This window comes from Rutidosis leptorrhynchoides, chromosome 1 (assembly GCF_046630445.1).
Source record: "Rutidosis leptorrhynchoides isolate AG116_Rl617_1_P2 chromosome 1, CSIRO_AGI_Rlap_v1, whole genome shotgun sequence".
NCBI lineage: Eukaryota > Viridiplantae > Streptophyta > Magnoliopsida > Asterales > Asteraceae > Rutidosis > Rutidosis leptorrhynchoides.
This window is the reverse complement of record NC_092333.1, coordinates 342,818,361-342,846,218: the sequence shown is the minus strand read 5'-3', so window position 1 is coordinate 342,846,218 and position 27,858 is coordinate 342,818,361. Positions and strand designations below refer to the sequence as shown.

Here is a 27,858-nt window from a genome sequence, read left to right as displayed (position 1 = left end):
TTCTTACGGTTGACACCCGATTTAGTTCAGGTGACCTAATGAATTCCAGGTGAATTCCTAGGATTTTACGTTCAATGGTAATGAACGCATTTAAAATAGGGTTTTCAGAAAACAAATCGGTTTGTAATTTTGATCAAAATATTTTCTCGTTCAAGCTCGAGTTTAGATATCATTGAATTCCATGAGTTTGAATTCTCAATCTTTAGGGTCAATCTCTAGGATTGAGTAATATCAGTCTTAAAAGCTGATTTTTAATCTTTAAGGAGATTATCCTTTCTGGGGATCTGATTCATTAGTCTTATCCAGCTAATTTGCATGGTGCCCCCCATTTTACAAGATAAATCCTTCTCATGGTTAGGATAAATCTGACCACTTGGCGACCCTGTTTAATGCTGAGGTCCGTGGATTTCCAACCGATTTTAGTGATGACTTCTAGATTTTTCGTCAACCTACAGCTGGTCTGGACGACAACTTCTTGACCTAAATCAAGAAGCGCGTTTCTTTTTCGGAAGACTTTACTTCCTTTTAATGATGGAATTGATTCATCGTGTAGATCCATCTCTTCTTTTCTTTTATCGGGTAAAACAGTTTAGTTTAGTCCAAAGCAAGAGTATTTTCAGTTATTTGTTACAGATATATGTGACATATGTTTAAGATAACTTGGTAAATTTTCCCACACTTGGCTTTTATTTTCCTTTTTATCGTCCTCTATTCCATTTTAAATGAATTTTAACATTTTAGTTTGTTTCTCAATTTATGTCCTTTCCGAGGTAACAATAATTTCGGTGTTAAAACCTAATTTTATCGTTCATAAATATGTATAAACATGATTTTGAATTCATTTAATTGAAAATTTTTAAAAATTTTACTAGAATTGGGTAGTTAGTATATAAGACTAGGGCTGTTCTTTTTTTTTTCAGAGAGCACTAGATTCTAATACAACTACTGCTTTACTAGTATTTTTAATGGTAACCAAGTGTATAAAGTAAAAATTTTTAAAATCCGAAAGAATTTAACTTTAAAATCCGAAAGAATTTAACCCCTTCCCACACTTAAGATCTTGCACTGCCCTCATTTGCAAGAAATCAGTAACAATTTAAATTATTGAGGGTGATTTGTGTGAAAATGATTAAATTTTTACCAAAGTTTCCAAATATATTGGCGTTTGTTTGCTGAATGATAAATGGTGCACATCATTTGTTCATTCCGTCTTGTTGTTATTTCACATATATTTTGCATCTTGTCGTCAAAATTAGTTGCTTTTGCTGAACTTAATGCCAGTCTTTGAAAATGCGTTGTTTTACCCTGTTGTGTACATAAGATAAACTGCAAACATATATACATATTTTTGAAGTTTGGTATATTACCCCACATTCAAAAATTATTAAAATCTAAGAATAAAAGTTAGATAATTATAAAAATGATTACAATATTAACAAAAGTATTAAACGTATCAATAATTACAAATTACAAAATAAAAAAAAATAATAAGTAAACTAAGGATGATATTGGTACCAATAGGGGTTCCAGGCATAACCATAGGTGCTATAGAATGCTTCGGCAGGGTCATACGTAGGATATGGTGGCTGCATCTCTATAGACCAAGGAGGGAAGATGGGTTTCGGTGTAGGAATATAGTTTCTACCTATATGTTGGCAATGAGCTATGATTTGGTTCTGATGAACTTGCCAATCTTCAAATGCTCTCTGTCTAGCATTTTCGTATTCCTGAGAAGCTATAAACCTATGCATTTCTTGCATCTCATTCCCCCCTCCTACATTACCTTGCTGCTGGTTTCTCTCTACCTGTGAATGTCTACCATGGTATCGTACTGCGGCGTTATTTCGCCTCTTCAAAACTTTCGCACCATGGTATACATTTAAACCTATAGTATCGCGGGGTTCTGGTTCTTCTACTAATAATCCCCCCCGACTTATATCCACACCGAGATATTCACCAATCAAAGTAATAAAAATTCCACCTCCTATTATGCTATGTGGTCGTATCCCCCGAACCATAGCTGATAAATAATAACCCACACAATATGGTATACTTACAGCGCTTTGTGGGTCTCGAATACACATATGGTAAAACAAATCCTGTTCATTTACTTTTTCCTTGTTCTTACCCCTTTGTGTAATCGAATTAGCTAAAAACCTATGTATCACTCTTAATTCGGCTCTATCTATATCCAAATAAGAGTAATTTCCCCCTTTGAAACGGTGATGGCTTGTCATTTGACTCCACACACCGTGTGTATCAAAATTTTCATCTATCTTTCTACCGTTTAGTATCAATCCTCTACAATCGGCAGACGCTAACTCCTCAGGCGTATATATACGTAAAGCCTGAGCCATGTCCAGTAAAGACATGTGGCGCATCGAACCGCCTAACAAAAATCTAATAAAAGAACGATCGGTTAAACTAGCTACCCGATCATTCAACTCTATACTACATAACAATTCTTCACACCATACTTTATATACAGGTCTACGTATGGTGAATAAATGTACCCAGTCATTAAAAGAAGAATTACCATACCTGTGTACAAGTAATTCCCTAATTGGCCCGGCCAATTCTACAGCTTCTAAGGGTCCCCATTCTATGACCCTTGGTACCTCAACAACCTTAGAATGAAGAGTATGCAAACTCCGTTGATATTTTGGATAATCTATCCAAAGTCTGTCAAATCTCAGGTTCGGGTGCAATTCTTCCAAGTGCATATCGGAAATGGTCATGACTGGATGAGGTATATCCTGCTTGTAGTAGTTATCAACCTCCTGTTGTTCCAAATTCTCAGCAGGAGCATTGCGGGCTTGGGATGAAGATTCACCCCTTTCATTCTGCAAAACACATCAAACACAATTTTTGTGCATCCAAATATGCATTAGTGTCAGCAAAATCATCAATCAAAATAATTACAATGACATTATCAATTTATATCAAACTTAAGCTTATTTTCACATTTTTATCAAATCTACACTTTTTCAAATAAGCATATACGAAAATGTTCGCCAAGTTCATAAGCATTCAACTCAAATAACATGTCAAAATAATCATTACTAGCAATTAAACAAGTCTCAAATGGCATTATCTTTCAAAAATCAAGTTCATGAATTTTAGACTTGAAAAAGTCCACTTTAATTCTCAAAATCATGTTTAGGCTCAAAGTTTGGATCATTTAACTACCTAGACATGTTACACTACTCAATTTAGCAACAATTCATGACAAAAATCGGCCATAACCTGTTTATATCAAAAAGCCCCAAATTTGCTCAAGAACACAAACCCTAGATTATTCAAAATTTGAAGTTTAAGGCTTCTAATCATGTTAAACAGCATCAATCTAGGTTATACAAGCATAATACATAAACAATTTAAGCATAATTACACTAAAAAGCATCAAAATCAAATTGGGGAAAAAATAGCTCAAGAACACTAAATTTCGGATTAAATGGTGTTTAGGTGTAGAAATTTACCGTTTTTCTTGAGTAATTCTTAGATAGCATCCTTCTCAACATGATTTTAGCAAAAAATTTGGTGATTAACGGTTAAAAATTGTGATTTTGGGTAGTTTTTCGGAGTCTTTTTTCGCTGTGTTTTTCGGTTTTGAGGTTGTGGACTGATCAGTTCGGGTGTTTATTATTTTTTTTTCTGGGTTTTGGTCCTCCCGCGAGTCGCGGTGAAATACCCTTCAAACTCCGCGACTCGCGGAGTTTGTTTTTTTTTTTTTTTTTTTTTTTTTATAATCATTAACTTTTGAAACAATTAAGTACTTAATTTTAAAATTTTGTTTCCCTTGTTATTTAGGACGAGGTCGTTTCGGATCGATGTCCTAGTCCGTCCCTCGGCAAAATTTTAAAATTTGTCTTTTTGTAGCGATTGTTTTAAAAGCTAAGATTTTTGGGTTTTTTTTTTATGTTTTTGGCATACTTTAATTCAATAAGATTAAAAATAATGATAATAAAAGTTCTCGTCCCTTCCTTGGGTAAAGCAATTTCGGTTCAAAGACCTAGTCTTCAACTTACGACGAATTTTAAAAATCATATTCTTAACTTAATGAGATAAAGTAAATTTTTGTTTTTAAATTCACACAACTTAAATATAAAATTCAAAATTAATATTAAAAATTCACACCAAACTTAAAATTTGAAATGCATAAAATTAAAAATTCATATTTTAAAAATTAAAAGTTCACACCAATCTTAATTTAAAAATTCATATTATAAATTCACACCAAACTTATATTAATTTTTCAAATATTTACAATTTTAAAAATATTGTTTTTACAAAATTTACAATATTAATTTAAGATTTAAATATTAAGATTAAAAACATGGTAAAAATAAAATTAAAAAATCTTTTTGTCTTTTTATCCCACTTTAATCAATCAAATATTATCAAAAATATGCGCCCCTCTTTTCGGTAAAGTAATTTCGGTTCCAAGACCTAATTTAACTCATGACGAATTTTTGAAATATTTTGGTTTGATTGATTAAAGATATTTATACCTTAAGAATAAACGTTAAATTTCGCAGTGATGTAATAAATTTTTGAATGATATCAATAATTTCGGTCGCCAAACCTAATTTTATTCAATACCAATTTAATACTTTTTAGCGAACAAATTAGCGTTTATTATCAAAAGGTTAAAAATAAAAATAAAAATAAAAACTGTACAGACATACCTGTGAAATAGATTTCTTAGTTATATGATCTATCCCATTCATAAGATAGTCGGTTTAATTGGTTTTCCATGGCTACATAGGCGTAACCTCGAGCATTCAGTGTCTTTTCTTCTAAACATGTGAACGGTCCGTCTCTGCATAAAGTAACAAATTCGGTATTTGAATAGGTTTGATTATTTGAACATTTACCTCCATGTGACCATTTTCCGCATTTGTGACATCGTTCTAGGTGTCGTGCTCTTCTTTTCGCTGCGGATTTTGATTTTCCTTTACCAAATTGTAACTTATTATCTTCGCATCTGGATTCTTTTCTAATTCCGTCCATTCTTTCTCTGATTACTGATACTATTTCACTCGGTAGTATGTCATTATTTCTTTTAGTGATCAAAGCGTGTAGCATTAGACCATGGTTTAGTTCACAGGCAGTCTTCATTTTGTAAAAACCTAAAAAAATAAAAATTCAGAATGGGGGGAGAAGACTAGTTCTTTAGGGTCTGCTAGGGAAAGACCATACGTGTTCCATTTTCGAGAACTACACGAAAACACACAATCTAACTCTAACAGAAATACATATTATCCTTTAAAGACTTGATTCTCCCCACACTTAGTTAGCTGTGGTGTCGAAATTGTGATTAACTTCGTTGTCGACTTCCATCGGACCATGTATGTAATGTTTAACTCTGTGACCATTAACTTTAAATTCAATCCTATTTAAATTTATTAATTCTATCGTTCCGTATGGGAAAACTCTTTTGACTATGAATGGTCCAGACCATCTTGATTTCAATTTTCCAGGAAATAGCTTGAATCGTGAATTGAAAAGAAGAACTCTGTCTCCTTCTTTAAATTCTTTTGAACTTCTGATTCTTTTATCATGCCATTTCTTCGTTCTTTCTTTATAGATTAACGAATTTTCGTATGCTTCATGTCTTAATTCTTCTAATTCATTTAGTTGACTTAATCGTAGACGTCCAGCTTCATGTAAATCAAGATTACATGTTTTCAAAGCCCAAAATGCTTTGTGTTCAATTTCTACTGGAAGATGACATGCTTTTCCATAAACAAGTCTAAAAGGTGTGGTTCCAATTGGAGTTTTGTAGGCTGTTCTAAAAGCCCAGAGTGCATCCTCCAATTTAATGGACCATTCCTTCGGATTTGATCCTACGGTTTTCTCTAGAATACGTTTTAAAGCTCGGTTGGTATTTTCAACTTGTCCACTTGTTTGTGGATGATATGCGGTGGAGATTTTATGAGTTACTCCATATCTTTTAAGAACTTTCTCAAGTTTATTATTACAGAAATGAGTACCCCGATCACTTATTAAAGCTTTCGGTGTTCCAAACCTTGCAAAAAGACGTTTTAAAAAGTTGACTACAACTCGTGCATCGTTAGTTGGGAGAGCTTGTGCTTCCGCCCATTTAGATACATAATCAATGGCTACGAGTATATATAGATTATTATTAGATTTTGGAAATGGACCCATAAAGTCAATACCCCAAATGTCAAATACTTGGATGACATTTTGTGGCATTTCATCACGTTGACTTATTTTTCCGGCCCTTTAACATGCATCACAGGATTTGCAAAGAAGGTGTGCGTCTTTGTAAATTGTAGGCCAATAGAATCCAGCTTCATAAACTTTTCTTGCTGTTAGTTGAGGCCCATAATGCCCTCCTGTTGGTCCTGTGTGACAATGGTTTAAAATTTTACTAGCTTCATCTCCAAATACACATCGGCGTATTATTCCATTGGGACAACTTTTAAACAGATGTGGATCTTCCCAGAAATAGTGTTTTATATCACTGAAGAATTTCTTTCGTCTTTGGTACGATAATCCTTTTTCAAGGAATCCACAAACTAAGTAGTTTGCATAGTCTGCAAACCATGGAATTTCTTTATAATCTATCTTCAATAGATATTCATCAGGAAAGTTGTCTTGTATGGCCGATTCATTTAGAACTTCTAATTCGGGATTTTCAAGACGAGAAAGATGATCAGCGGCGAGGTTTTCTGCTCCTCTTTTATCTCGGATTTCAATATCAAACTCTTGTAAGAGTAAGATCCAACGGATTAATCTTGGTTTAGCATCTTGTTTTGAAAATAGGTATCTAAGAGCAGAATGGTCGGTATAGACCACCGTTTTTGCTAGAACGAGATATGATCGAAATTTGTCAAAAGCAAAGACAATAGCAAGGAGTTCTTTTTCAGTAGTTGTATAGTTTGTTTGTGCTCCTTGTAACGTCTTACTAGCATAATATATAGGTTGAAATCGTTTTTCAATCCTTTGTCCTAAAACGGCTCCCATTGCAAAATCACTTGCATCGCACATTAGTTCAAATGGTAGATTCCAATTTGGTGTTATCATGATCGGTGCATTAGTGAGTTTTTCTTTAAGAATATTAAAAGATTTGATACACTCATCTGAAAAGATGAATGGCGCATCCTTTTCTAGGAGTTTATTCATAGGAGTGGCAATTTTTGAAAAATCTTTTATGAAACGTCGGTAAAAACCGGCATGCCCTAGAAAACTCCTAACTCCTCTAACATTGGTGGGATGTGGAAGTTTAGCAATTACATCTACTTTAGCTCTATCCACTTCAATTCCTTCTTTTGAAATTTTATGTCCAAGAACGATGCCTTCTTTAACCATGAAATGGCATTTCTCCCAATTAAGTACTAGATTTGATTGTTCGCATCTAATTAGCATTCGTTCCAGATTAACTAGACATGATTTAAATGTATCACCGAAGACTGAAAAGTCATCCATGAATACTTCCATGCATTCTTCTATCATGTCGTGAAAAATCGCCATCATACACCTTTGAAAGGTTGCAGGGGCGTTGCAAAGTCCAAATGGCATGCGTTTGTAAGCAAAAGTACCATAAGGGCACGTGAATGTGGTTTTCTCTTGGTCCTCGGGTGCTATTGGAATTTGAAAATATCCGGAAAATCCATCTAGAAAACAATAGTAACTATTTCCGGCTAATCTTTCCAACATTTGATCTATGAAAGGTAAGGGAAAGTGATCTTTTCTGGTGGCGTCATTTAATTTTCTATAATCAATACATACACGCCATCCTGTTACAGTCCTAGTAGGAATAAGCTCATTTTTCTCATTTGTAATGACAGTCATGCCACCCTTCTTAGGTACGCATTGAACTGGGCTTACCCATGGACTATCAGAAATTGGATATATCAAACCTGCATCTAGCAGTTTAATAATCTCCTTCTTAACTACATCTTGCATATTAGGATTTAGTCTTCGTTGGCGTTGCACATACGTTTTATGACCTTCTTCCATAAGGATTTTATGTGTGCAATACGAAGGACTTATTCCTTTAATATCATGAATCTTCCATGCAATGGCTGGTTTATGAGCTTTCAACACAGAAATGAGTTGTGATTTCTCATTTTCAGTAAGAGAAGACGATATTATTACAGGTAATTCAGATTCACCATGTAAATAAGCGTATTCCAAATGGTTTGGAAGTGGCTTTAACTCTAATTTCGGAGGTTCTTCTATCGATGATTTATATCGATATCTGTCTTCTTCTTTTAGCATTTGAATTTCTTCTGTTGTTGGTTCATATCCATTAGCTATAAGTGTAGCTAACATTTCAGCTTCATCAATTGGTTCATTACCTTCTCCTAAAGAACATTCTCTTGTTCCTTGTAATTCTGGAAATTCTTCTAATAATTCTGCATGTGCATCTATAGTTTGAATATAATAACATGTATCATCTGCAGAATGTGGTTGTTGCATTGCTCTATCAACTGAAAAGGTAACACTCTCGTCCTCTATACTTAGGGTCAGTTTCTTACCGAACACCTCTATCATTGCTTTAGCCGTGTTTAAGAATGGTCTTCCTAATATGAGAGGAACTTGAGAATCTTCTTCCATGTCCAAAACAACAAAATCTACTGGAAATACTAAAGTACCAACTTTAACTAGCATGTTCTCCATTATCCCTCTAGGATATTTTATTGATCTATCGGCTAGTTGTATGCTTATTCTTGTTGGTTTCAATTCTCCAAGGTCTAGTTTAGCGTATAGTGAATACGGCATTAGATTTATACTAGCACCTAAGTCTGCCAATGCTTCTATTGAACTAAGACTACCCAGAAAACATGGAATTGTGAAACTTCCTGGATCAGATAGTTTTTCTGGTATCTTATTCAACAGCACTGCTGAACAATTAGCATTCATAGTAACAGCCGAGAGTTCTTCCATTTTCTTTCTATTTGAGATTAGATCTTTCAAGAATTTAGCATATCTTGGCATTCCTGAAATCACATCAATGAAAGGAAGATTTACATTTATCTGTTTAAACATATCCAAGAATTTGGATTGCTTGGCTTCAAGTTTTTCTTTCTTCATTTTACTCGGGTAAGGAAGTGGTGGTTGGTATGGTTTAACATAAGGTTTATCCTTAACTGTGTTATCTTCATTAACTTTTTCAACTACCGGTTCTTTTTCCTTATCTTGATCAGGTTGTGGTTCTTGTGGAGTAGGAATAGTTTCATCAGAAGTTACAGGTATTTCAGGTGGTTTAAGTGTTGTACCACTTCTTGTGGTAATAGCTTTAGCTGTTTCATTCCGGGGGTTAGCATTTGTATCGCTTGGTAAACTTCCCGGTTTTCTTTCACCTATTAATCTTGCTAGGTTACTTACTTCTTGTTCCAGATTTTGAATAGAAGCTTGTTAATTTCTAAATGCTTGAGCATTTTGTTCATTAGTTTGTTTTTGAGATGTGAAAAACTGCGTTTGAGTTTCAACTAGCTTCGTCATCATATCTTCTAAATTCGGCTTTTTATCATCGGTTTGTTGTGGTGGTTTGTTTTGAAAATTAGGTCTTTGCTGATTATAAGTATTATTGGATACTTGTTGATTGCTAGGACCTTGTTGGTTGTTGTATGGAATATTTCGGTTATAATTCTGGTTTTGATTGTAAATCGGTCTTGGCGGTTGATAATTATTCTGATAATTATTTCCAGGCCTTTGGTTTATGTATGAAATATTCTCTCTTTGTTCCATTGTTAATTCAATACTGAGACAATCTTTTGTCAAATGTGGTCCTCCACACTGCTCACAACTAATTCGTATTGAGTGAATATCTTTAGTCATCTTTTCCATTCGTCTCTCCACAGCATCTATCTTTGCTGAAATGGAATCTAAGTCATGGCTAGAATCGGCTCTAGCTGCTTTAGATGATCTAATGATGTCTTCTTCTTGGTGCCACTCATGTGAGTGGGAAGCAGTGTTATCAATAATTTTGTAAGCATCAGTTTCGGTTTTCTTCATAATAGAACCACCAGCTGCTATATCTATGTCTTTTCTTGTAGTGATGTCGCATCCTTGGTAGAATATTTGTACTATTTGACAGGTGTCTAAACCATGTTGCGGACATCCTCTTAACAACTTTCCATATCTTGTCCACGCCTCATATAGAGTTTCATTTGGTTTCTGTGTAAACGTAACAATTTCTGCTTGAAGTCTTACGGCTTTAGATGCAGGAAAGAATTGTTTAAGAAATTTGTCAACTAAAACGTCCCATGTATCAATCGCCCCTTCAGGTAACGATTCCAACCAATCTTTGGCTTCTCCCTTTAAAGTCCAGGGAAATAACATGAGATATATCTGTTCATCCTCCACTTCTCAGATTTTAAATAGTGTGCAGATCCTATTAAAGGTACGTAGATGTTCATTTGGATCTTCCTTCGGCGCACCACTAAATTGGCATTGATTAGTCACCATGTGTAGAATTTGTCCTTTGATTTCATAATCTGGCGCATTAATGTCTGGATGAGTAATTGCGTGACCTTGGCCAGTGCGTTTAGCTCTCATTCGGTCTTCCATACTTAAAGGTTCCAGATTCTCCATAATTGAATTTGTTGAATCGGTATCACTAGATGATTCTGATTTAATGGTTCGTTCCTCAACAATCTCTGTTTGAATGATTGGTGGTTCCGGAGGAAGGTTTAGTGGTTCAGGATCTACGAACCGTTCCTGAATATTCTCCGGATTCTCAATTGTGAGGTCGGGTTCAAAAAATGGATTATCGGAAATTTGAACTGAAGTACTTGGTCGACTGGATGACGATTCTAAAGAAAAATCAACGGCGGTTATATTTGCTAAATGTCTTGATCTAGTTACAGGTGGTGAACGTACAAAAGGTGATGAACGTCTTGCTCGGTGCATTCACTGAATATCCTATTAGTTTTAAAAAGGAAAGAAAAATTATAATAAGTTATCCAATCAATAGACTTTTCTGATTTTGCCCACGTTTTGAATAGCCAAAAGATGCAGCAGAGGGGCAGGATTCGTTTGGTCTCAATATAATTGAGGACTGTTTGGCTCCAATAACCCGGTCCACGTACAAATCCAACTATTACTACGAATCAGAAAATTTTGATATCCATCAATTTAACCACTTAAAATAAATTTTCGTAATTTTAAGAAATTTAGATAAGAAGTAGAATAAAAATCTATGTCCTAAAACTAGAATAGCGATAAATAAGAAAGAAAAAGAGTTCGTCGAAAAAGGTCGAAAAAGAAAAAAAAATGGTTGAAAAAAAATGACGAAAAAATAAAAATAAAAGAAACTTATCAAAACTTAAAAATACTTAACTAACCTAACCTTATTACTACAACTAACTTAAAATTATAATCGCAAATTGAAATTACTAATTGGAATGATAATTGATACATAGTAAAAGGTGTCTAAAAATATTAAAGCTTACAAGAAAAACTAAATCCCAAATGGAAATAACTTAAAAAGAAACTAAAACTTAAAAAGGCGTCGCAAAATTCTAAAGCACCTAAATCTTAGTCTAAAGAAAAAGCACTTAAGGAATTCTACGGCAAAGCCTAAAAATCTAGGAGTAAAAATAACTATAGCAAAAACTAAGTTTAAAATTAAATATGAGCTAAAAATACAAATATTACGCTAAAACGATTAAAAAGGGACAAAATATAAAAATATACAAAAAGTTGTAAAAAGTACAATTTTTATAAAAATATTATTTTTATATTATTTATTTAATAAAACTACTAATTTTACAATTTAAATAAATTAATTAAACTAAAAATACAAATTAATTAAAAAGTAAAAGTTAAAATAAAACTAATAATAATAATAATAATTATTAGGGTTAAATAATAATAATAATTAATTAATACCCGTAATTAATGCTGGTTTAGGGTTTTTTGTCGCCTGTCAGAAAGTCTCCGCGAGTTGCGGTATTTAATGCTTCAAACCCCGCGAGTCGCGGGGTTTCAAATTTCAGCTGACAGGTTTCAATATTCGACGCGTTTTTTCTTTATTTATTTATTTTTATTTTCTGTTTTCTATTTTTATATAAATAAAAGATATTTAAATAAAACTTATATTTTTATAAACTAAAATAAAAATAAAGAAACTTATAAAACTTAAATATTTAACAAAATCTTAAAAATACTTATATTTTTGTTTTTCTTTTTATATTTTTGAATAATTAAAACGTGTTTTTACAAAAACGAATTTTTAATAGAAGTAATCTAAAAATCTTTTTTTTTTTTATATATATTAGCGTTGCGCTTCCGGCGTTTAAGAGAGTCCCCGGCAGCGGCGCCAAAAATACTTGATGTCGTAGGGGGTGTATAAGAAATAGTTTATATTTTACTAGGAAAAACTATTAAATACGATACAATTTTACACAAGATATTTATTTATTTATAGAATGGATATACTTAAACCTTGCTACAACACTTATAGGCAGTGTACCTAATCGTAAAGTAGTGTAGTTTTTAGTAAGTCCGGTTCGTTCCACAGGGAAATCTTTAAACAAAGCTTAACGCTATATTAGTTTACTTTTATAAAAATACAAACATATATATAAGTAATATTATTATTATAAGGGGGGGTTTTTTTACCGTTTAATGACCGGTTTGTCGATTTTAAAACTTTAGTCGCAGATAAAACCTAATGTAAAATATAAAATAAATACAAGACTTAAATTAAATCGTAACGTAAATAACGATAATGAAATTGCGAATAATAAAAGTGCGATAAAATAAACTTACGATAATTAAAAAGTACGATAATTAAAAATGCGATTAAATAACAATAAATAAAAGTGCGATAATTAGAAGTGCAAGTAAATATAAAATAAAGGAAATTAAATATGAAATAAAAGAATTATGCTTATTTAAACTTCCGTAATCATGATGTTTGACGTGTTGATTTTAGTTTTATGCCCATGGGTTAATTGTCCTTTGTCCTGGATTATTTAATCTGTCCGTCTGGTTTTTGTCCATAACAGTCCATCAGTCATAAATATAAAGTGCGAGTGTCCTCGTCAAATTATTATTATACCCGAAGTTAAATATTCCAACTAATTGGGGATTCGAATTGTAACAAGGTTTTAATACTTTGTTTAATGAATACACCAGGTTATCGACTGCGTGTAAACCAAGGTTTTACTACTTTGTTAACAATTACACCAATTACCCTTGAATGTAATTTCACCCCTGTTTTAATTATTCTAGTGGCTATTAATCCATTCCCGTGTCCGGTTAAATGAACGATTATTCGTACATATAAATACCCCGCCCATCGTGTCCGATCGAGTGTATATGGTAATTTATAGGGACGCCCAATTGTAAATCTTTATATTAACATTAACAAACTATCATTTAGTTAAACAAATATAAAGCCCATTAATAGCCCATAGTCTAATTTCCACAAGTGTCGTTCTTTTGTCCAAACCCCAATTATGGTACAAAGCCCAATTACCCAATTTTAGTAATTAGCCCAACATCATGATTACTTCGTTTTAAATAAGCATAATAATAACTTAGCTACGAGACATTAATGTAAAAAGGTTGAACATAACTTACAATGATTAAAAATAGCGTAGCGTTACACGGACAGAATTTCGACTTACACCCTTACAATATTCGCTAACATACCCTTATTATTAGAATTATAATTAAAATTAAAATATAAATTATAAATATAAATATAAATTTTACGTATGAATGAGGAAGAAAAAGATGATATTTTGCGATCAGAATTCGGTTGGCTTTTATAGGGATTTTCGATTTTTGGGGCTCCGCGACTCGCGGCATATTTTGCCTTCAAACTCCGCGAGTCGCGGAGTTTGAGATTCCAGCTCACACTTTGGAGTCTTTCTCTGCCGACGGTTTATTTATAAATATAATATATATATAATTAATATAATTAATTATATATTATATTATATTTATATACATAGTTAACTTGTAATTTTTAGTCCGTTGCGTCGAGCGTTGAGAGTTGACTCTGGTCCCGGTTCCGGATTTTCGAACGTCCTTGCGTACAATTTTATATTTTGTACTTTGCGTTTTGAATCTTGTACTCTTGTAATTTTGAGACGTTTCTTATCAATAATTGGAACCTTTTTGATTGTCTTTTGTACTTTTGAGCTTTTTGGTCGTTTTCGTCTTCAATTCGTCGAATCTGTCTTTTGTCTTCACCTTTTATTATTTAAACGAATATCACTTGTAAATAGAACAATTGCAACTAAAAGCTTGTCTTTCTTGAGGAATAATGCTATGAAATATATGTTCGTTTTTAGCATTATCAACTATTAATAAGTATAAGTTGGAAAATCCAGGGTCGTTACATTACCCACCTGTTAAAGAAAATTTCGTCCCGAAATTTTAAGCTGAGGTGGATGGAGGTGTTGGGAAAAGGTGAGGATACTTTTGCATCATTTGATCCTCTCGTTCCCAGGTAAACTCGGGTCCTCGTTTGGCATTCCATCGAACTCAGACGATTGAAATCTTGTTGCGTTTCAAAGTTTTGACCTCACGGTCCATAATCTCGACAGGTTCTTCCACAAAGTGGAATTTGTCGTCGATCGTAAGTTTCTCAAGTGGTATGACAAGTTCCGGTTCAGCAAGACACTTCTTCAAGTTCGATACGTGGAAGGTAGGATGAACTGAGCTCAATTGAGCTGGAAGATCCAAGCGGTAAGCAACGGGTCCAACGCGTTCCAAGATTTCAAAAGGACCAATGTATCGCGGAATAACCATTTTCATTCAATTTCATATTTGGATTTTGACCTATCAGAATCCAACAAGTGACATAATGAAGAAAACACTGGACAAAATAAAATTTGTTAGAAACAAACAAATTAACTACGAGAAAATTTTTGTTAAGAATCCACGCTAACTGTTCCTAGCTAATTGTTCCTAGCTAACTGATTACATTTTATTTATCGCAATTTAATTATCGCAATTTATATTCTCGCAATTTTATTTATCGTCATTTAATTTCTGTTATTTATTTTACGCACTTTAAATATCGGGACACGTATACAAGGTTTTGACATATCATATCGACGCATATATATATATATATATATATATATATATATATATATATATATATATATATATATATATATATATATATATATATATATATATATATATATATATATATATATATATATATTATTTGGAATAACCATAGACACTCTATATGCAGTAATGTTTGAGTTAGCTATACAGGGTTGAGGTTGATTCTACAATAATATATATACTTTGAGTTGTGATCGAGTCTGAGACATGTACACGGGTCATGATACGTATTAATTAATTCGAATATTATATATTAAACTATATATGAATGATTGGACTGTTAACTGTGGACTATCGACTGTGGACGAATAATATTGGACAATTAAAATGAATTAAAATACTGATTATAACATATGAAACTAAATAATTCTTCAAGTTTGCCACTTGATTTCATCTTAAACCTCATTTGTATCTTGACGATTCTAATCTGCGTTCAAACATTTCATAATTCTTGAAAACACTTCAATCGAGAGGATGAACCAACCGCACTTCGTCTACGGAAGGAAAGATTTATGCATATAGTTATGCACCTGAAAAACTCTCAGAAATTGAGTAAATGTTTAACACGTAGCTGTGCTAATTCCCTAGTGTTATTATTACCCAAAATAACTTAATAACTCCTTTCAAAGTAGCAAATTTTGTCACAGCTCCAACAAGACATTTTCGACTTTTCGTTCGAAACAACTTTATTATAACTTTGATATATATGCGTGCTCTTTTATTGTTACCGGGGAACCTTTCATATTCCACCATATTACCATCAGCGTTTAATCATCTAAAAATACAATTCTCCTGAAACTACCTCGGATTTGATAACCAATGATTCAGATATCGTAGCATTAAATGCAGAGGAAACAGCAAAATCGTAGATGGTCTAAACGGCCCAAAAGTCTGATAATAAAGAATGAAATGTTGGGAACGCTCGATAGAAAATTTGGTACACTTAAACAGATTGAGCTAACCATGAAGGAGACCAAGGACAAATACAAGGACCAAACCCTATATTCAAAGAATCCAGGAAATTCTGGACCCGATGAAATCTTTAGAGAATATCTTGCTCCGAGGTCATGTTAAAATCTTGCGGAAAATTTTTCTTCATCAACCTTCGAACATAGAAATTCCAAAATATCATCATAAATATCTTCGATATTTCTGAGGATATTTTCATAAATATTCTTGTCCAAAATTATCTACCTCTTCGTGTTTTCTGTATTCCATTATATTGGAAATTTCTGTAAAATCTAAATATAAAATTATGAATGAATTGTGGAGAAGTGTTGGGAATTGAAGCATGGGTTAGTATAATATAATGACGTCCGGCCAACGTGGTTATATTACAGTAAGTCATGCTGAGTTTCTAATGAAACGTGATGATTCACAGACTCTAACGTCATCATGTGCCATGTTACACGACTCTTACATTCTATCTAATATATAAACATATCAAAAATATAATTTCTTGATAGTTCTATCTTTTCTCTTGAATTCTGGTAATTTAACCAATCAAGATCGTGCTATCACAATTTCTCTCTTAGAACATTATTCATATTCATCCGAACTTCATATCTACAAATTCTGGACCATTATTCGCTTGACTTAAAGTTGGAAAGAGAAAACAAAAGTATGAAACTCCGAAATATAAGGGAGAATATAAAACCCGATAACAACACATAAATTACAAACCGTGTATATAAATGTTTATCGCAACATAAAGACACGGGAGAATTAAAAACACTATAACCCCAAGGGTGAAGTAAAAGTAAGCAGTTTCCTCTGGTGAAAGTTGGAAAAGGAGAATGATTGTTGCGATAGTAAGGATAAGGACAAGGATCAGAACTGGATTAAGCATTTTCACAATCTTTTGAATTTGGAAATTGAATATAGGAATGGTAAAAGTAATGGAACGGAAGAAGTTAATTTATAGTGAAATACCTGATAAAGAAATCAAGGCAAATCTCCGTATTTAATTACAGAGATCTTAATTTCCTTACTCGCCGAAGAATCAAATCTTTAAGATTTCGAAGATTTTCTTTAAATCCCTTAAATTCCAGAATTCAACCATGACTAATGAAAAGTCATGATGAAACTTATCTATCTCATTTCACTATTTAATGATTGCTTCACTCGTACTCTTCGAATAATCGAATTAATTTATCCTTACTACTCAATAATAATAAAACTCTAATTATCAACTCATGTTCGTCATGAAAACATTTTTATTGTTAGCCATGACGACCTCAATCAAATTTCGGGACGAAATTTCTTTAACGGGTAGGTACTATGATGACCCGGAAATTTCTGACCAAATTTAAACTTAATCTTTATATGATTTCGATACGATAAGCAAAGTATGTAATGATGAGTCTAGAAAATTTTGGAACGATGTTCATATATTCAATTGACCTTCGACTATTCCCAACGATTCACGAACCATTATATTTAAATTGATGTGCATATATAATTATATAATTATATGACATATAAATAATAATTAAAGACGTTAACAAAGTATTAGATGTATAATACTTTACATGAACGTATTTGTTTCAATATTTTTTTCGACGAAATTAAAAGATAATATCAAATGATTGAATTATCTGATACATTATGATAAGAATACGGGTCTCTGTTACGAGGTCCACATTGATTTGAGAAATCATTCCTTTTAAATGATATTTGGAATAACTAGTAAAGTGATATACATATGAGGACAAAGTGTCAGATAACGAGAATTAGACAAAAGTTAATGGAAGACTAAAATTCATAATAATCAATTGATTTAATTTCAAACGTATGAAAACGTTTTTCGATATAATAGGACTTGATTATTTTAAAGAACGTGAAATGGAATATTGATTGTTAGATATATAAATAACCTACAACGTGTATTTAAAACGTGTTTATGTATATTAATTTTATGACTTCAAAAGATGTTAAGTAAACAATAGTAACACTCGTTTAGTGATTCGATTGATATTTAGATATGTTAATTAGTACGTTTAAGAAGTTAAGATAAGCGCTAGTACATAAATTGGAACGTTATATGATATAATAATTTCTATTATGTAAACGATCTTAAAATATACTTTGAAATATAATTAATATTTGAAAAACTAAATATTATATTATTAAATAAATACTTCCAATATATATAAACTTATATTTCTAAATGAATATATATATGCATATATATATATTTTCGAAATGATAAAGTATGACTTAGATATAAAACGTTTTGATTTAAAAATACTATTTCATATATATATATGTATATATATATATATGTATATATATATATATATATATATATATATATATATATATATATATATATATATATATATATATATATATCGAAATGACGATTTAAAGAAGCAAATGACCAAAATACTCAAATAAATATATTATATAATTAGTAAATATAACATAAATAATAATGTATAATATTAAGTACAAGTTAAAATATAGTTGTTATAATTTTATTACTTTTAGTATTATTATATTATTACTAATATCATTATATTATTATTATATTCACTTTTATTATTATTATAAGTATTTCTATTATTATTATTATTATAATTAGTATTCTATAATTAATAATAAGTATTATAAATATAATTCTTATTAATTAGAATTATTATTATTACTTATATACATTTATTATTAATATTGATTATATACTTTATAAAAATAGATATAAATATATACAGATATGAACAACAGATAAATAAATAATTACAGTTATAGTAGATATGTATAAATATATAATAGACAATATATAACAGATAATTACGGCTGTACAAAAAAATACTGATATATATATATATATATATATATATATATATATATATATATATATATATATATATATATATATATAAAATGATATTACGCGCAATTTTATTTCACTATCAGTTCTATAATTTTTTTTCTCCTTCCTTCTGTTCTTCTCGTGAACCTGTGTCGACCCAATTCATCACAATAATACAAAGATTAATCACTTATATGATACATCATCCTTCAAACACTGAGATAATTATCTTCACTTGCTTTCATTCGTTTTAAAAAAAATAAAAATAAAAGAAAAAGCTGCCGCATATCCCTGTTTGAAACTCAAACTGCAAAAACTTTGAATTCGAACGAATTAGCAAAATGTAAAAATTCAGTTTTGTTAGAAATCATCTATGTAATCTATCTGTAAAGTTTCAAGGTTCAAATTATCCTATCGAGTTTCAATTCGAGAGTCAAAGTTCTTGAAATAAAAGTCAACTGTTTGTTCTTCGTTAAAATTCGATCTCCAGTTGATGTTTTGGCTTCAATTGAGGATACGTATAAATTCTAGGAGAAATTTTAAACTTACTTTGTGTTATAAGTTTTGTCCAAAACATTCACAAATTGGAAAACATTTTTCTTTTTTTCTTTTACAAACAGCGACGCAGCAGTAGCTGTAATGTTTTTATTTTTTTTTCCGTTCATTTTTTTTATTTATTTCAAGAAAACCTATGTTAGTTTATGGTTGTTTACAAGTGTAATTAAAAAGTAAAATTCGTATTTAGCTGTGTTTATGAGGTTACAGTCGAATTGAGTTGATTAGAATGAGGAAGATGATGAATTAAAGAAACGGGTTAAGTCTGTTAGGAGTGATACAAATTCAGAAAAATAGTATTGGATGATTGGTTAAGTGTGTTTGTGTGGGAGCGTGTGGTCTTGGGTTCGATTTCTGCCGGTGGCATATTTTTTATATCCTATCATTTTGAGGTAGTCTTCATTTTAAGTTATTATTATTGTTATTATTATTATTATTCATTTATTATAATTATTACAAGTATTATAATTATTAGTATTATTATTATTATTTTGAGTAGGATAGGATGATTATTATTATTATTATTATTATTATTATTATTATTATTATTATTATTATTATTATTATTATTATTATTATTATTATTATTATTATTATTATTATTATTATTATTATTATTATTATTATTATTATTATTATTATTATGATTATTAAGATTAAGATTATTATCATTAGTACACTTATCATTATTGTTAATGTTATTATTATCATAAAGTATTATTATCATAAAGTATTATTATTATTATTATTATTATTATTATTATTATTATTATTATTATTATTATTATTATTATTATTATTATGAATATTAGTTATTACTGTTATTATTACTAATATAAGTATTAGTTACCATTTATTAGTATTGTTAACATAACTCTAGTTACAATTATGGTTATTATTATTATTATTATTGTTATTACTAATATTATTAACAATATAAGTATTATTATTAATAAGTAATATGATTATTAATATTATCATTTTTAATATCAAAAACTACCTTTTTAAGCAAATAAATATTTTGTACATAAAATATATACTTAATACATATACTATAATTATATTAAAATTTCACATAATTATATATATCAAACCTACTAAAATTATTTATATAAATACTTACAAATAACAAACTATCGATTTTTAAATATAACATTAAACAAGTATGTATATAAATATGGATATATTAATATAACTATATAAATATTAACCATTTTGAATATATACCCAAATTAAATTTACATAATATATAAATTAAGGATATAATAAATAAATTTGTTCAATTACGATTATATGTATTAATGAATATACAAATGATATATGTTCGTGAATCCGAGGCCAACCCTGCATTGTTCCGTTTCGTCGTATGAATATTTTTACTACAAAATATTGTAGAGTGAGTTTCATTTGCTCCATTTTTAAATGCTTTTGCAATACATATTTTTGGGACTGAGAATACATGCGCTGCTTTTATAAATGTTTTACGAAATAGACACAAGTAATTGAAACTACATTATATGGTTGAATGGTCGAAGCCGAATATGCCCCTTTTAGCTTGGTAGCCTAAGAATTTGGGAACAGACCCCCCAAATTGACGCAAATTCTAAAGATAGATCTATCGGGCCCAACAAGCCCCATTCTGGAATTTGGAATGCTTTAGTACTTCGAAATTATCATGTCCGATGGGTGTCCCGGAATGATGGGGATATTCTATATGCATCTTGTTAATGTCGGTTAACCAGGTGTTCAATTCATATGAATGATTTTTATGCAGATTGCATGTTATTGAAAAATGGAAATATGAAATCTTATGGTCTATTAAAATTATGGAAATGGTTGATTATGTTTAACTAATGAACTCACCAACCTTTTGGTTGACACTTGAAAGCATGTTTATTCTCGGGTATGAAAGAAATCTTCCGCTGTACATTTGCTCATATTAGAGATATTACTTGGAGTCATTCATGACATATTTCAAAAGACGTTGCATTCGAGTCGTCGAGTTCATCAAGATTATTACTAAGTCAATTATAGTTGGATATATTATGAAATGGCATGCATGCCGTCAACTGTCGATGTAATGAAAGTTTGTCTTTTAAAAACGAATGCAATGTTTGTAAAATGTATCATATAGAGGTCAAGTACCTCGCGATGTAACCAAATGTAAAGTATTCGTCCAGATGGATTAGGACGGGTCATGAAAGCTTTTGAATCTTCTGATGTTCTCATACAAATCTCGCTTGGTAAGCCGGTGTCTTTGCAAAAGGTTGACAGAAAGGTCTCAAGGAAGGGGGCGGATGGGAATAAGTGATTTCAATCGCCCATGAGTTGGTTATAGTTGTTTGGTGCTTTTTCTGTTTGTTTAATTTTTTTCATTTCTTATTGTCTCTATTGTTAGTGTTTCTTGGTTTTATTGTCTTTGGTAGGGTTGTCCGTCTTGGTTTTGTTTAGCCCGGTTTCGTTGTTTGATATGACACGACTCCCTTAAGATAGGTTGGTTCTGTTTGTTTTAGCTTCGCTTTAAAGAGGCGAGGTGAGCCCGGATTTTTTTTTTTTTTTGTATTGGTTTAATTTGTTCTTTCACGATTTTTATGAAAACCTATGGTTATATAGTTAAATTTTTTACGCTAAAACAATATATATGTGTGTGTGTGTTGGGGGGGGGGGGGGGGGGGGGACTTAGGCAAATAAAAAACACAAACAAGATGAACACAACAAATAATTCCACTGAGAGCTTCCTGTCCAGGAAGCTAATATTCGATTCCAATTACTCGACAGTTATTTATATAACATTTTTTCCTATTTAAGATAAATGAAAATATGAATTATTAACGTATTTAATTTATTATGATTACATAAGAATGATCTATATATGATCGAAAACTATTAGTTTATGTCTATATATATAATCAGGCTTTTGACAAATTACTACATAGCTATTAACTAGGCTTTTGATTCACCAAGTGAATAAGCCCTTTGCAATCCAAGCTGAAAGCGAGAAAATATGATAGAAGATTTTTTTTCTTTATGCTTCAGTTAAATCTTGAACTGCACCCCCGTGGGAGCCCTCTATTTGATCGCGTAATTCTTGGTCTGTGAAGATGCGTTGTTAGGTACTTCATTTTTTCCATTGAGGCCGAACCTAGAAATGTGTTTGAGATATTGTTGTTTATACACTGATAGGGGATGCATGGATTCTGGAGAAGAAAAGAGCAAACGTGTTCTAATGAATTCTTTCGTTTTTTATATGTTGTTTGGTTAGTTAAGTACTTAAAATTATCACCTTCTCTTATTCGACTTTTCCTCTCTTATAATTTGTGCTTCCACCCACCATTCGAGCAGTCCTTCCCTCAGTATCATTGATCACAAGCCTTAAACTCTAGAGTCTAAAGTAAACGATTATTTTGTTTAATTTAAAGTGATTGTAATAAAATTGTATTATTTTGTTCAATTTAAAGTGACTGTTATAAAATTGTACATGAATAGTTTTTCATTCTAATGGTAACTTTTACGGACATCGTTATCTTAGTCATACAGACTAGAAACGTAATAAACATGACTCCAATTTATTATTTTCTCGAAACAAACAGAATCTAAAATTGCAAGCAATTAAATAACTCACAATCGCCGCGGTTGGCCCGTCATCTACAACGGAAAACACATGCAATTTAATAAATGTCTTCTACTATTTCCCATTCCTCCTCACATTCAAACCAATAAAACTCACCTCTGCTTTCGCGTTACATTTACACGCACACACTCGCCGGAATGCATTACACGCCGTTACTCAATTTTCGTGCACAAATCAAATCTCATACATCTGTGCTTCTCTAGGTTAGTTTATTTCACAATTTCTGATTATTTTTATTTAATAATTCATAACATCATTCAATTGCATCGAATTATAATGCAAATGTTATTGATACGGAAAACAACGTGAGCATTTTCAGTAATTACTTCTTTTTTTTTGAACCTACGAATCTAATTGATCGAGGTGCGTCTGCATGCGTGTGTTTAATATTTTGATTTTGCATTTGAACAGATAGTTAGATTAGATAATTGTTCCTGAAATTAGAGTGGTTAATACTTGTTCTAGATGTTTCTAGATTTGTATCATCACTTAGAGAAATTATAATTATTTTTGGTGCTAGATTAGATAATTGTTCATGAAATTAGAGTGATATATACTTTTACTCTTATTTTGTATGCTTGTTGATGAGCTGCACCTTTAATTTTTAAGCAATAGGCTTGATCAAGTCAAACTTACATTTTTTTTTTTTTTTGAATTTAGTTAGGAAGGATTTAAGGTATGACATCATATTAATTGCCTCTGATGTTTTGATTCGAGATAGTGCTTAATTTCTCCCTGTGAAATTGATTGAGAATGCAGAGATTGAGAACCTAGAATGTAAGCTGTTATTTTCAACAGCTTGATTAATGCAACTCCCTTTTGATACTTCTTATTTCGCGATATTCATTTGCCGAATTAGAGCATTATTTAAGTAGTTAAACATTTTATTTAATTACTTGATAGTTAAGCAAGTTAAGTGGGGAAATATTGAGTGCACGTCACTTTGTTACCGAACCTTAGTAAATAGTAATGCTGCTTTCTGAAGTATGCTTGATATTTGCAGCATACTGTCTTTTAATGGTTATATAGTCATAGTTGTGAACATGCTTTCTAAAAAAAATGAAAATAGGACTAAACCTTATAATGTATTTATAATGTACCTTTATTACTTGTTGAATTGTCATCAGATCAGATTAATAGTTGTTTTAGCTGTGGTCACTGCAGTTTGGTGTGAAATAGTATACATGAGAAATAGTTGTCTATGAGGGGCCTTAAATCGTGGAGAAATCTTACAAGAAAAAGACATATCCATTATGTTTGGGTAAGTTCTTCGTTTTTTCGTGGTTATACGAGTCTATAGATGTTGTTAATTAGATTATAATCATGCAGAGTATTTTTAAATGCAGGGACTTTTTCGATCCATAAAGAAAACTTTCATGGTAGTTATTTGTACAATAATGTTGTATATTGCATACAGAACTACAAAGTTACAATATTCACATACAAAGGTATGTCGCTATCACTCTCCACATTTTAAACACCAATTGGTTCATAAATTTATATATAAAATTAAGTTCAAATGCTGATTACCTCCAGGTACTTTCATTAGCATACACAGGCTTAAGGGGTTTACCTCATGGTATCGTTGAAGCTAAATCTGACTTGGAATTAAAACCTTTATGGTCAACAAGCTATTCAAAACTGATGGTAACTGTTACTACTATTTATACCTGGCAAACGGGCCGGGTTGGGTCTTGACCCAAATGGGTTTTGGGTAAAAACGGGTCGTGGACCGAACGGGTTTAGGATGCTCTGCGCAGAGTATACTGATACAGTTATATATGTTTTCTTTAGTCTAATAATAATTGTAATGCATGTCAGGCTAATGGTTCCAGTTCTCATAACTTGCTGGCGATGCCAGTAGGTTTAAAACAGAAACGTAACGTTGATACCATTGTTCAAAAGGTATGAAATGCATACATGATCAATTTCAAAACTCATTATATATATTTGGTATTCATATTCATTATATAAAAAATATTGAACCAGCGTCAGTGTTTCAGTTTCTTGAAGATAATTTTACGATTATTTTATTCCATTACGACGGGAATATGGATGCATGGTGGGATCTCAAATGGAGTAAGAAGGCTGTACATATTGTAGCTGATAACCAAACAAAGTGGTAAAGTCATGCACCCATTTTAACACCAGTTGATTCGTTTGAACCTCCTTAGATTATAACAGTCACATATATGTAATTGCTTAATCTAAGTGATGTTTTAGGTGGTTTGCAAAAAGGTTTTTGCATCCAGCTGCTGTATCAGTTTATGATTACGTATTCCTTTGGGACGAAGATCTAGTTGTTCAGCACTTTAACCCAAGAAGGTATGGTTGATCAGTCTGTTAGATCATTCTTATAATCCTTCTTCTTTTCAAACCATTGTAGACTCTAATAAGCATTATTTTAAACTCTATTTTCGTTTATTTATAATTGCAGATACTTGGAAATTGTTAAACAAGAAGGGCTGGAGATATCACAACCAGCTTTAGATCCAAAATCAACAGATATACATCATAGGATCACAGTACGAAGAAAAAGACTTAAGTTCCATAGGTAATTGAATGGATTATTCATTATTGTTTGTTGATATAATTAATATCATTCCCTTTTTTATATACACTAATTAATGCCCATGTACTTGTTTTAAAGAAGGTCTTATGACGCTAAAGGTAGCGCGAAATGTAGAAGAGTTGGTGCGGGTCCACCATGTACTGGGTAAGTAGCATGTCTGCAGCTCCTACACGAAACCCATCTCCCTTATTAAATAAGCTTAGAGATTAAAGAGGCGTTTCGTTTTCAATTTGAAATTTTATATATATTTAATAGTTTAATGTTTAGATAATCATAAACTATAACGTTGTAGATTTGTAGAAGGAATGGCTCCAGTGTTCTCCAGAACTGCATGGCATTGTGCTTGGCATCTTATTCAGGTCTCTTTTTCCACTATATAACATAAAAGTTCCATTTCAATTTATTATTATTATTATTATAAATAAATAGGTAAGTGGCACAACTCAAATGTTGTACCCAATATAATCAATTTATTTTATTCAGTATTTTTGGACCTAATATAATTCCTTTCTTGTACTTGCAGAATGACCTGGTTCATGGATGGGGAATGGATATGAAACTTGGCTATTGCGCTCAAGTAAGTTCAACATTCAGATCTCTTATAAAAATATTTGCTACAGTTGTCAATTTTTTCGAAATACTGAATTTGGAATATATCACGATTATTATTTTTTGCGAATATCAGGGGTTGAGAAATGTGGGAATTGTCGATAGTGAATATGTTTTACATCAAGGAATACAGACATTAGGCGGTCCTGCTAAAAAGGTATTATTATGTCTATTCTAATGTCAGTTTACCTTACTATTGAAAATCAAAAGTATCAAATTTGATAATTGTCTTAATCAAAATAAGACCCTAACTAAGTATAGCTAACCGCGTTTGATTCTTGCCAAATTTCCCACGCAGAAATAAGACCTAACTAAGTAGCTAACCGCATTTAATCGTTGTTGCAGGCTTCCCATGATGTCAATTTGTCTAAGGTACTGTCCATTTGACTTATAATCTTATTGGAGTAACAGTAATGTATTAAATATAATTATGTATTTTTTTTTTTTTTGACAGCGAATAGGATCACCCGAGGGGGGACTAAACGACCCGTTGCGATCATCTCCCATTTCGACTATGCCGATGCAGCGATAATAACCCCGCCCCCATCGCTGCCCGGGAGGAAACCTTGAAACCGATCCAAGGGCACGGCCAAGTAAAAACCCCCTCCCCTTTACCCCCCCAAACGATATGGGAAAGGTGCCATGGGTGGGTAGTTCATGGCAGGGATGAAGTTGTGTTTTAAATATGTAGCCAACGGGGGTCGAACTCTTGACCTCCCCTAAAGGAGGCAGGCCACCAACCGCTGGACCACATCACAACTTCTAAATATAATTATGTATTAAATACTGTTGTCTCATTAGTTAAGCTTTATAATCTTACCCATTGACAAATTAACTGAATTTACTTGTTTGCTATGCTTTTCTTTGCATTTGTTCTGTTTTCTCAGAGTCACCATCGTGCTATGGATATGCGAACAGAGGTAACACAATTAGACTACAATTCCATCTCAAAGTATCATTATCTATATTAGTAAACAACCCTTTTTTTAATGAAAAATTGAGTGAGATAAAGTTGAAACATCTAAGGTTAATGTTGCAGATAAGGAGGCAGTCAACATCTGAGCTTGAAATATTCAAAAAGCGATGGGAGAAGGCAGTCCGGGAGGACTCAAAATGGGTTGATCCATTTTCCGTAAGCAAAGAAAGACATAAACAACAACCAACACCTACTCTTTACAAGTAAAGTTTAGTCGTATAAGTTTTAGATTAGGTATGAAGTTGTGTTTTTCACTTGAAATTGGTAATATTCTTAGTATGTCTTAAGAACACTGGTAGCAATTAGTCTCGATTAATGGTTAACAAGTGAATGTACAAGTTATAGCAATTAGTTTCGATTTATTTGTGTTAATATGATGGTTGTACTGATTTGGTTGGTTATAGACAGAAAGAAGGCAGCTTCCTGTTAGATATGACTGTCAAACTGATAACTTGGTATTGAGCATCCTTTAGGTTGAATATGTTCCAAAATATTTTGAGTGATATTATATGTTGGTAAGGATCATTCAATGCAACAGTGTTTAGACTTTCATATGTTAGTTACAGGTTTACAAGTTTATGTTACGTCGAGTGTAAAATTCAAGAAAAAAGAAAGAAAAAAAACTC

The 27,858-nt window shown here is 31.5% G+C and overlaps 1 protein-coding gene across 1 annotated transcript; it reads left to right on the top strand.

The window, feature by feature from the left end:
* Positions 1 to 23,189: 23,189 nt before the first annotated feature.
* On the top strand, positions 23,190 to 27,634 carry LOC139870516 (uncharacterized). Its single transcript, XM_071858307.1, has 15 exons — positions 23,190 to 23,278; positions 24,240 to 24,336; positions 24,422 to 24,588; positions 24,641 to 24,722; positions 24,897 to 24,980; positions 25,079 to 25,197; positions 25,299 to 25,400; positions 25,513 to 25,629; positions 25,726 to 25,791; positions 25,940 to 26,006; positions 26,171 to 26,224; positions 26,333 to 26,413; positions 26,602 to 26,628; positions 27,144 to 27,176; positions 27,296 to 27,634. The coding sequence occupies exons 2-15, from the start codon at positions 24,277 to 24,279 to the stop codon at positions 27,437 to 27,439; spliced, it is 1,203 nt and encodes a 400-aa protein (XP_071714408.1). The 5' UTR covers positions 23,190 to 23,278; positions 24,240 to 24,276; the 3' UTR covers positions 27,440 to 27,634.
* The last annotated feature ends 224 nt before the right edge of the window (positions 27,635 to 27,858 follow it).